This window comes from Colletes latitarsis, chromosome 4 (assembly GCF_051014445.1).
Source record: "Colletes latitarsis isolate SP2378_abdomen chromosome 4, iyColLati1, whole genome shotgun sequence".
Taxonomy (NCBI): domain Eukaryota; kingdom Metazoa; phylum Arthropoda; class Insecta; order Hymenoptera; family Colletidae; genus Colletes; species Colletes latitarsis.
This window is the reverse complement of record NC_135137.1, coordinates 39,019,651-39,031,837: the sequence shown is the minus strand read 5'-3', so window position 1 is coordinate 39,031,837 and position 12,187 is coordinate 39,019,651. Positions and strand designations below refer to the sequence as shown.

Here is a 12,187-nt window from a genome sequence, read left to right as displayed (position 1 = left end):
TTCGCCACTGGAGAACCGAAGGGTGGTGCTGGTATGCGTCTCCAACACATCCTTCGACGCCCGTAGCCATTGGGGTAGCCTGGGTAGTGGTAGCAACGACACTGAGCGCCGGTGGTGGAAAACGGTAGTGGTGGTGGCGGTGGGCGATAGTGGGGGAAGGATGTCGGAGGGTTGCTGAAGTTTCCCTAACGCTCGATGGCGTACCAGTGCGGATCGTGATTCTGTGGGACGTGCAGCGTCGCGGCGCCCAGCTCTGTCGGCCTGTCTCAGTCGGTCCGCCAACGGTCGACGAAACACGCACGTCGTAACGGATCGCGATCGGTTAACGGGGGCGGTAATGTCATCGGGATAGAAGGCCACGACGGGTCATCGTGACGAACGCGACGGGTCATCGACGGCTCGCGTCGTCGGCGTGTCGCGTGAAATTACGTTGGCTCCGTAGAAGGAGGAAAAGGCGTAAAAAGAACTCACCGAGGATCTTTCGCGACCGACAGTCGTTGCGCGCGTGTTTCATATTCTTCAACGTCTGTCTGTTCCTTTCACTGTACTTATCCGTCTTCGCGCCGGAAACGGGACAGGGACCGGAAGGTACGGGGCCGCAGATGCCGAGGAAGAATCTTTGGAGGAGGGAAAGAGGTTCTCTGCGTTTCGTATTCGGCGACGAGATCATTCTTTGCACGGTCCCATGGAAAAGCTCCCTTCTCGGATACGTTTTCTATATATTCGTAAGGGAGAAAGAGGACCGGAGCGAGCCAGGAGAAAATTGCACAATGACAAACGGAGCGAGCCTTTTTCATTTCTCTGCCTTCTCTCTCTCTCTCTCTCTCTTTTCTCTGCTGTCTTTTTGTCTTTTTTTTATATGTCCCATTGGAAAGCACCTCTCATTTTACCCGGGCGTAATTTTCTGCCCGCTAAAAGTGCGAATGCCCAGGCCGCATTGTTCGACCTTTCACCCGCTAAATTAATCATTCGAACGTGTCCACCGGCCCGGTCGGCACGGTTTATAATCGCTCGAAATGCGCGCGGCCCGAACCCCCTCCCTATGATCTCGATCGACGAACTCTGAATCCGATTCGATGATTTTTTCACTTAACGCGATAAACGCTCGCTATGGCCGTAGCTTCGTCGATGCGTATCGAGCCGCACTACTTAATACCGATCCGCTCTAATCTAATTGACCAATCTCGTTCGCGTGGAAATCCGCGTCCCGCGGGAGAACAAAAAAAGCGGAGAAAAATATATTCGCTCGTCATACGCCCCACGGTACACGTATATATATATATATATTTTTTTTCCCCTCCTAGAACCGTTCCCGGAGGACGATGCAAATTATTAATCGGTCCACGGGCGATGTTTATTAATCAGTCGGCAATACTTGCCACCGAGAACATCAATAATACTGTCGCTGTTTATGCGGCGGTCGTTAATCGTGGCCGCGATGCAATATTTCCCAACGAGCGCGGTCAACGAGACGAATCGGGACGGGAAAGGAAAAAAAAATGGAAAATTTATGCGTCGACCCGCGTCGTTTCAAATCGAAAATTGGACAGCGCCGCGACGCGGTATCGACTCTGTTCGTCCCGCGGGCGATTCCTCGCGGGAAAAACGGTAAATGCCACCGGTACTTGTCGCGCGAACGTTCGTGAAAAATGTATTCACGTTTCGGGCGTCGATCGAACCTCCGAGAACTCGTTCGATCGGCGGCGGACTTCCCCCGCGCTAGAAATTATTAACTCGCGTCGAGGCTGCGGTATCGCCCTCGATCTTCGTCCGCTCGGTAGTCTTTACCCTCTTTATCAATTTTCGGATGTCGATTCGAGCGTTATCTTCATCGACGGGGCAGCTGTGTTTCCTCCGCTGACGATCTTGAGCGTCGTGGAACGATCGCGACCGGACAAAATAGTCGATGGAACTAGTCACCGCCGGCGATCGTCACGGATCTAGACTCTCGATCTCTTTCGGTAGATCGTAAATAGGCCGACCGACGGTGGACTCATTGTCAGTGGTATTTCCAATTGGCCCGTCGCGATCTCTTGCGAGGAAACCGGTTCGACGACCGGCTCTCTGACTCGGTTCTCTCGCTCCTCGTTCCTCCTTCTGATTCCAGTTCGTGGGGTCGTCCCTCGTCCCCTCGTTTTACTCCTCCGCGTCGCGAGTTCTCTTCGTTTATCCTCTCTCTTCGTCGATGGACGGTTCGCGGTCCAGCTTCCTCGGCGGTGGCTACTAGTCTCTACCTTGCGTTTCAGTGTTTACGCGGCGGACGTATTGCTGCTCCGATCGAAGGTCGGTCGAGCGCAAGATCCTGCCGCCGGTCGGTGTACGTGGACTCCGGTGGACCGCGGGCAGGTATCACGAATCGTCTTGCGGCCGAACCGGGCAGCCAGGGAACGGAAAATCATCGGCGGTCGCGAGACGGGAGGCGACCTTCTCGAGATCTTGCGGAGAAATACGGGTGACCTTGCATCGTTCTGGAAGACGGAGGGGCTCGTTGGATTCCTCGAGGCGTAAAAATTTTGATTATGTTCCATCTTTGAGGCAGAACGGAAACTTCGGCCACGGAAGAGCGCTGCGGGACAAGGTTGTCCGCCATCGGTCGATTTACAAACTTTTCGACGGTGCGCGAGCAGTCGTAACGTACACCAACCCGAGGAGCTCGCGGAGAACCTTTTCTGGGTTTTAAAGAAGGATGGCACGAGGGATCGACGAACCGTAAACCGAGCTCGTCCTTTGTTCCTCGCGTCTTCTACCGTATGTCGTGGAACGACTATCGACGTTATCTTTTAATCCGATTGGCCGAGGCGTGGTGTCGCCGATAAAGATTTCGATTCAGTGCGCGTGCAAACAGTACTCGTGACTTGACGATTCAGTGTTCTCGACGAACAACAACACAGTGCGAAGACTAGTGAAACCCGTGATCGTTTGTTTTGCAAACGCCTCGCTCGGAGATTCTCCATTATCCTTCTCGAACGTTCCAAGGTTTACGTGGGTTCGAAGGAGCATCCTCGCGCGGCGGTAGCTCCTTTGGATCGGCACGCTGCCGGCGCAAGAAACTGCTTAAAAGCTTGATTAATTGACCTCTGCTGGCCGGCTATGCATCGCTGGGGCTGCGCGGCTCTCTGTTAGAAACAGTGGCTCGAACGTTGTTTTCCGCGAAACAACGGACTTCTAGCTACAGCGTGGTTTGGTATAGAACATCGTGGACATTGGTGTTATCCGAAGGAACGCAAACGTGTACGAGTGATAGCAACACGGGACCAGCCGGGAGTGAAAACTCGTGGTTGCGTCGTGAGGGTGGGGGAGGAGTGTAGAGCGAAGCCAGGTACACCGCCAGTGTTTGATCCGTCGCGATTCAGACAACACGTATAGCAAGCGCGTTGCGGTCGACGAGTGTCGTTCGAGAGTACAAAACACGATCTTTGCTCGGTCGGTGAACGCTCAAGGCCCCGGAAACACCGCGTATTCCGTCGAGGATCGCGTGCGCGGTTGGCTTCGTGCTCGATAGTCGTCGTCATTAGGCGTTTAACCGTAAGTGTAACGAAACTTCCCGTGTGCCCCTGGTTATCGTCAGGTCATCGTGTCGGCCGTCAAATCGCCAACGGTTCGTCCGCGCGCGTGTCCGCGAGTGGTGGTTTTCGATGATTTTTAACGAATCGTTGCTGTCCGCGAGAAACTGGCAAAGCGCGAGTGGGAAATCGAACATTCCGTGAACTGATAAGTGAATACATCCTTGGAATCGTGTGTCCAGTATCAACGACGATCGAATTAGATTAGAATCGACGACGGGCCGCCTGCTACGGGCGGACAAAGATCGCCTACACCATGATCCCAGATTGGTGGCTACGGGGACGGATTATCTACGCCTACCTCTTATGGGTCGTCTTCAAGGTGGCTGCTGCTGGCGGCTTTTTCGGTGAGTCTTACAATACTGTTAGTTATGGGACGTTGAACTTTATCGAAGCTTCGCGAGCCAAGGTACGAAACGCGAAGGTTGCGCAAAAGATGGCTTGCTTTAGGAAGCTGGTTCGAGAGGTGAAATCGAGTACAAAAATTCTATTAAGTTCAAGGGTGGCAAAGATTACAGTGAAACTTCCAAATTTTATGTATTTTCCGATGTTGTATTGGATCGTCTAACTCGAAAAATGTTATCGAAGCTATTACGAAAAATATCGATATAATTTCAGCCAATAGATTAACGAATAACACGGATATAGTTCGCACGTAAGAACGAAAGTGAACGTCTTATCTACTTCGTAGATTGTTTACATACTCGACGCTACGTCGTATCTAACAGCGAAGGTTACTTTTAAGGAAAGTAATGCCAGGCATGTCTTTGATGGCTTTTATCTCTATAAAACAATATTTATAAGATATTTTTACTCACTTTCACCGCTTGAAACAGCTCTTTCAAGAAGACAAGTATAGAGATATCACATATTTTATAGATGGCGTTTCACGAGATACTCGACATACCTTTCTACGAGAATTTTGCGATATTACGTAGCTGATACTTTCAGTTGGTTTACTTTAGATATACGGTTCTAGATTTGTTACAAAATAGTGGTGATTTAATCAAAACGAATTATATTGGCACACTACTGTAAACTTGGTACGTGGAATACGAATTTCCACTCTGTACACCGACCATAAACGCTTTGACTTTTCGAGAATGGCGCTCTTTTTTGCACACGAAAGGGATCCGCGACGCGTTAATCCTTCATTGCTCGACGCGCCATTGCGGACAGGAGATTGCATTGTGTTTCGTAGACTTTGTTCCCCTGTACCGGGTGCGACGTATTGTGGACACCGTGTTTTTCCACAGTCCCGCGGGAAGATCGCGATGTTCGAGGTCGAGCCTCGTCTACGCGACACGAATCGCCGGGCTGCCAGGATTTTTAATTACTCGTCGCGAGCGACCTTTCCTTTTACATACGCTGGGCTTTCTCCAGGGAAACTAATTTCAATCCGAACGCGAACGCTGTTGCGACGTCGTCGAGACCTTGTCGTTCTCCAATGCGAACTAGAGTCGACGTCCGGAGAACAGATTTAACGACGATCATTATTTTCCAATGCGATCGTTTCGGGTATTACGACGATAATACGTTTGCATTGTTGCGTCCAATTGGTTCGAAATTGGAGCCTAATGCTTTCCCGATAATTGAAAAAGCCGTACTTTTCTGAAAAACCGTAAACAAGCGGAGACGCATGAAACGCGACGAGGAATTACTTTAACCTTTTCATCGAGGCGTGCAAGAACAAAAGGCAGAGTACGATGGTCGACAACTTCGACGATGCATACGCGGGCCACGGTTAAATCGAACGCCTGCTGGTTTTTTTTTTCTTCTTTTTTTATCGATTACTTCCGGCACATTCTTTACGTCGCAAAACAGAACCGTCGTATTGCGAGTATAATTCACTGTTAGCGGTGGCGCCGCTGTATATAAGGGAGCTAGCCCGAACGTAAATAAAAGCAGCCTTTTGTCGAAACGTGAAAACGTGCTCGAGAACACCCTTTCGCGGGATTTAGAGTTATTTCCGCGGCGCGACATTTTTCCACGGTTTTCGAAAGGTAATGGACCGAGTCACAGAGCACAATGTGGGCAATTTCTCAAAGCCGTTCGATCCTACCGATGAATGGACGATTAAACAGTTGTTCCCCCCAGTGCTTCAAATTTTCGTTTCAGTCATCCTAATCCAGCCATGTCAAACACGTTTGCACCCTGTTTGTTGTTCTTGTAAATCTTTTTATTATGTTTCTATGTAATTTATATTCGAATCAGTAGCCCCGATGGAACGAAGTAATAATTTTACTCGCATCATAATATATTTTTTAATTCGTTCGGTCTTTTAAAAATAATACCCTCTGATAGCCGATGTGGAGCACGTATTATCTTCAATGAGCACGAACGAACTGATGTGGTACGTGCATTGCTTGATACGATCGCATACCGTCCGATACGACAGTATGTTATCTAATACGATTATGTATTGCCTTTCGTCGCCAATTTTTGTACTCGATAATACACGCGAATACTTTTTTCAGTCGGTAAATGAAATTGTTTCAACCCTGGTATTTCGTTTTATCGGATTCACTAGTACCAAAAGACAGATACACGGATTCGTGGAATTTTTCGGGAACCCGAACCGACCTCAATTTCGAGTGGCCAACTTTGCAGATACCCTAACTTGGCGAACTTTCGGGAAATTTTACGTCGAGCCGGGCTCGGGACGCGGGACTGTTAAGGGTTAATTCGATGATTTGCGAGCGGGAGGGGGTGGTCGCGCGTCGGGATTTTTGAACGAAGAGAAACGTTCCTCAAATTAACAGGAGGTAATGAAGTTTGCAACACGTCGCCGCGGCCGAAACTATTGAAATTGTTGGCAAAGTAGGAGTTGCCTCGTCGAATCTCCGATGCAATAATCTATTATCGCGCGGGCCACGTGCATGCTTGCACCTCGCCGAGAGGGCAGCTTTTAGCGCAGCAAACTATCGCTTAACTTTTCGCGAGCCCGTCACGTTCGCCTGATTGCGCATATTTGTCAATCCGTAGCCGTTCGCGGTGCGCGGCCCACGAGATCATATTACCCGCCGAGTTAATCGCCAGCTTACCGCTCGAAATTAATTAGTAACCGCGGTAAACCGCGTTTCGTATGCTTCTAAATGCCTGTTGCCGGTTTCGAGGGACGATACACCGCAACACTGGCCGCGCTATCTCTGCGTATCATTGACGCATGACGAACGTGTGTACACAGGACGGAGAAAACATTTCCAGCGTTTCGGCAAACATGGATCACGATAACGCGTCGGCCGGAGAATTTTCATGGTCTAATCAAAGTAATTTTCGATTAATTACTCCTCTTCGGAGTCGAACGGTCCTTCCGTTTGAAAGACACCCTTTGATTCGCTTTAACGCGTCGACATGTTTCCCGACACTATAAAAAGGGTACAAGGAGACATAGTTACAGATTATATATCTATTTAAATAACATCTACCTTTGTAATCGTTAAATTGTTAAGCTACTTCGATTTAGACGCGTAGCGTGTTGGGGTATCTAAACCGAATTACGTTTTTAGAATCTTTGTCGACCTTTCTGTTTGTTTGTTCGAGTGTTTGCTTGTTGGATCAGGGTTAACGCAAAATTTACTAAACTAATTTTGATTAAACAACCACTATTCTGTTGCGTACACATCGGTGAACACGATAGGCTATTTATCATCCCACTTATACCTAACAGAGGCAAATACGGAACATTTACAATTTAGCGTCGCGATTAAATTTAGTATTTGCATTTAATATCCATAAACTAATCCGACCTATTAAATATTAGCTGTACTGAGCCAGTTTTTTGATTTCCAAAACTATTAAACACTTTACTTTTTGCTTCACTTTACATTTAAACCCCTATTTTTGTTTAAAATGTTTTGCTAAAATCAATGGAAAACATATGCAGGGTGTTCGGCCACCCCTGCGAAAAATTTTAATAGAGGATTCTAGAGGCTAAAATAAGACGAAAATCAAGAATACCAATTTGTTGATGGAGGCTTCGTTAAAAAGTTATTAACAATTAAATTCAAAAATTTCAAATCGTTCTGGAAAAATCATTTTCGGTTGCGGGGGTCAATTACAATCATTTTTGGTGAATAGACATACCCCCGAAATCCTACCCACTTTCTAGAAAAAAATTAGAGAGGTGTGAAATTTTTCGACGAAATTAAAATATTTCAAATCGTTCTGAAAAAAATATTGTTAGCTGTGGGGATCAATTACAATCATTTTTGGTGAATAGACATACCCCCGAAATCTTGCGCATTTTCGAGAAAAAAATTCAGTACGGTCGGAACTTTAAACGTTAATAACTGTTTAACGAGGCCTTCATCAAGAAATTGGTATTCTTGATTTTCGTCTTATTTTGGCCTCTAGAATCCTCCATTAAAATTTTTCCCAGGGGTGGCCAAACACCCTCTATAAAGTATACCTTTCAGTGTTATATCAGTTATAAAGTACTATTTTTAAAAATTTGATACTATCAGTCCACCAGGGACCGTTAACGTCTACAAGGAAAGTTTAATGTTCATCTCCTGGGATCGACGTAGCGTTTAACGTGTTAATAGAAGCTATACTTATCACTTTCAACGATGTTTTAAGTAGTAAACTCGTCGTGGAATATTTATCAATATATTATGACTGCGAATTCGGTATTTTTTATTCATTATAAGTATTGACGAGACTGTATAATTAACTTCTATACCTAGCATGACAAAACAGAAGCATGTCAGGGAGACGAGGTTTTCGCGAAGAAAAACTTGGAGCCTCGGTTACATTTTGTTAATGGAATTTTCATCCTTACGCAGCACATAAACGACGGTCCGGTTTCTAGTTAGCAAGTCCGCGAAGCAAGTGATTTAAAAGTATGTTTCGATTAAAATACAATTAAGCCAAGAATCATAGCGAGGAAAATTAAATTAACATAAATTAGCATGGTGAACGTGCGCACGCGCTTCTCGTACGCTCACGCGTATTAAATTTTATGTAAATGGAAGACTCGGAAATAATGTCTACAAACGGTGTTTACAATTAATACGCGTAATACTGCTTCCGTTCGTCGTTATTCTCGTAATTAACCTGTCGAAATGTGAATTTGTTGCGTTAACTAGGAAGCGTTTTAAAACTGAAACTTTTCAAGGAACAAACGTTGATTCAACAAGAGGACTCTTACGATACAGGGTCGAAATATTTCGGATTAAATTTGTTCAAAAACGTAGCATTCACGCAGAGATTAAGAATAGCTATAAAATGACCCGAACAGTTCCGTGGAAACTTCGATTTTTCTAGCGTCAAATTCGTTCGATTCAAAACGTGGCTCAGTTTAGTTTCATTTCGATATCAATTGATATTAATTCGGAGGCGCTCTGCTCGCCCCCTTTATTAAACGGTTTAGTATCGACTGCGGGGATCGTAATGCGAAAGGATGGTCCCTCCTTCGCGGTGAGTCGCGATTTCTGTCGTTTTTTCATGAATAAAGAATTTTCAATTTGCACGAGGAGGGAATTGCTGAACTCTGGCGGTGGCCGCATATTCTACACGATAATAAAAGCATGAATAGTGAAGGGAGGCCCGCGGAAAGCGAAGTTCGATGAAGAAGTCGCGCCGCGACCTACCCGAATCGATAACCGGGTGCGTTCTTCTTCCGACACATTAATCTTCGGCGTCCCGATCGATTCCGTCCAGGTAAATCGGGAGTTATTAAAATACAGTGATTTTTTGCCAGCCGCGTGGCCGCTGCGCGAAACTGTTTGTGCAGATAAGCGTGACCAATCGAGGATCGAAACTGTCGATTGTGTAATATTCGCGAATCTACGGGAATCATTATTACGTTGCCGCGTCATCGTGCTAACACAGCTTACAGCGTATCGTGGAACCGTTCCGCCAACGAATATAAAAATTATTAGGCAAAACAGTAGTTCATAACCCTAGAACCCTAAAAAAATCAAAAACCTTCGTAAGACTAGTCTGTATTTAATTTAAAATATCGACGAGCAACTATTATTGACTCTTCTGGTCCGTTGCCCTCTGTTAACCAAATTGGCATATATTTTTCCTTCATCACGGAAAACGTTTAACAATAAATTGATACTACACTATACTTTGGGGGCCCTTTAATTATTTTCGTACGGCGATCGCAACGCGTTACCTCTCGAATTTCATCGGATGAATTTGTCAACTCATTCGTCCGTGATTAATTAAAATATCTCTTCTCTCGTTAAATCGAGTCGTTAATTTGTATGTCTCGTCGAGTCTGTGACACCAAAATGGTTGACCGGCGCGCCCGAACTAACGACGCTTGGGGCACGCGATTAACTTACAAATTCGCAAGCCGCGATCGATCGACGATGCCGGATAAACTATTTTCGATACCAGCCGTATTCCGGGAGAGGGATGCTCGTTTCCAGTAGACACTGTTCCCGACCTAACGCAGGAGGGGGGGAAAAAATGCCTTTGCGTGCTGCAAATACGTACGTCGCGAGGAGATCGCGACACGAAATAGAAAACGTGCTCGAGAGTCGGACAGAGTACACATTTAAATCCGGCAATCGATGCGATCGTCATTCGAGAAGCTGCACATAGGTCCGTTTTGTTCTCCAGCTTACCCGGACGCATAAATGAAACCGGGCCGTAAATATACGCGAACGTCGTATTCAAAGAGAGGTCCGCCGTGCAAAGTAATAATAAATTAACATTCAACAATCTTCAAAAGGAAAATAATTGAAACTACAGTACAATTTTTTGATGCGTTTTTTTCTGAGATAACTTGTAGTGCTTCCCACGCACACTTTTCAATTTGTATTACGAGGAGCCATTCTTCGGCGGGAGTTATGGTTCTTTAAGAATTTCAAGCGCGAATATCGACGACCGTCGTGATTTATCGGAGATTAACGAGTAATTCATAGATCCCGATATAGCTCGTTACATTCTGGCCACATTAGCCTGTCCCATTGGAAGGGATACTAATCATTATTGATTATGTCATCGAAGCGGATAGAGAAGGACGTTGGCTCGTTCAGCTTGTCTAGACGTCAGATAATTATTTAACATATAGGGCGTTATAGGTCAATGTATTCCGTGTCAACTCGATTTTATGCAAATTTTCTTGAAGGATATTGCACTTTTCCATAATTTATTCCATTCCTGCGACGACACAATATTTGTTCCAAACTTTTTACGCTTTCATATTTAAAATTTAAACGCGACTTCGAATGTCAATTAAAATTCAGATTTTATCTTTGTTAGTCTACGCTTTCGATCCTCTTCTTTAGTACGGATGCGATACGTTTCCATTCTTGCGATGCCATTTCTCACGATCATTAATCTGTCGCTACGGAAAAGTTTGCCTTCGTTTATACTAGGTTTAATTCGTTTAATATCAAAGAATGTTGCTACGTAGAATTTTAAAAGTTCGCAACAGAAGTATTAAAAAGAAACAATGTTGAAAGCAACACGTATCCGTTGGAAGTTGCAAATAGTGAAAGTCTGCACGGTCTTTTCGCAAGAATGTTCGCGTGGGATGGAATCCTGTTGCTCCTCCGATTTCGCGCGTGGGCGGAGGCGTGCAACATCTTGGAGTTTACATCCAGCGCGAGCAAATGAAGTGCATCTCTCTGATTAGGTCCGTGTTCCATTCGTTTCGTAGGAACTTGTCGAACGGCTTTCGACTTTGAGGTGGCGTTTCATCGATCGGTTCGCAAGTTCGTTTGCATCGTACGAAAGCGAAAGAGCGCGCGACCTCTTGCACAACCTGTTAGACAAACTTCATCGCGACGAGGGACCGCGGCTGACTTGGCAGTGAATCCGAGGAGCATTAACTCACGCCCGCCAAGAATTACGACGTCTAGTTTGCGCGTAGAATGCGCTCGAAATAACTGAATTTCCACGCGACGCCGGACACTTATCGCCCGTTATTATCGGTAGAAGTGATTCTAGAAAGGAACGAATCGCGTCGTATCTGTCTCTCTTTATATCGACTCGGACAAAAGCTCAGACGGTCGTATGTCTGATACTCCTCACATAATAGCGACAAAACACCCGTCTCTCTTTCATTCGATGAACTCCGAGCACTTACGACGAGAGGAGGCTTCTTCAGCCATTCTCTTTCAGATCGCCGGATGCGGTTGATCAAACTCAGCCTGACTCGTTCTCAACAGATTAACGTGTTTGCTTCGTAGCCTGTCCTTTTTCGTTGCAAATTGCCTTTGATTAGCTGCTTGTCGACTCTTTTTTAGCAAAATTCGACACAGCAACGAATTCCTAGTTTATAAGCAGCGAAATATATCTATCCTAAATTTAATAGCTTCAAGGAAATTCGGCTACGAAGACATTTGAATCTTTGGCCGGTGTCTATGATGAACTATAGAACAGTAGACTGATACTCCAGCAAAAGTTGTGCCACTTCGATATATTTGCCTGGATATATTAGGGATTTCTTTGAGTTTCTAAAACTATCCGGCTGGAATGTTTTACACGTATGCCAGTGAAAATATGTTGCTTATCTGCTTCTTCGAAATGTTCTAATACGGCCGGCTTCGTTTCATCATGTGGAAATTTCCTGCCCCGAAGGCGGAACTTCGATTCTGGAAATAGATAACACTCGCTCGGAGGTAAATCTACGTTGTAAGGTGAATAACTCGGCTGGA

At 45.7% G+C, this 12,187-nt stretch overlaps 1 protein-coding gene across 4 annotated transcripts in view; it reads left to right on the top strand.

Annotated features, from left to right (window-relative positions):
* Positions 1-245: 245 nt before the first annotated feature.
* Positions 246-12,187, top strand: part of LOC143340958 (putative receptor-type tyrosine-protein phosphatase mosPTP-1) — a 507,138-nt gene continuing 495,196 nt past the window's right edge. For all 4 annotated transcript variants that reach the window (XM_076763412.1, XM_076763411.1, XM_076763410.1 and 1 more), the window contains exons 1-2: positions 246-588; positions 2,247-3,910. In XM_076763412.1, the coding sequence (XP_076619527.1) occupies positions 3,820-3,910 (91 nt within the window). In that variant the 5' untranslated portion in view covers positions 246-588; positions 2,247-3,819. The remainder of the gene's footprint in view (positions 589-2,246; positions 3,911-12,187) is intronic.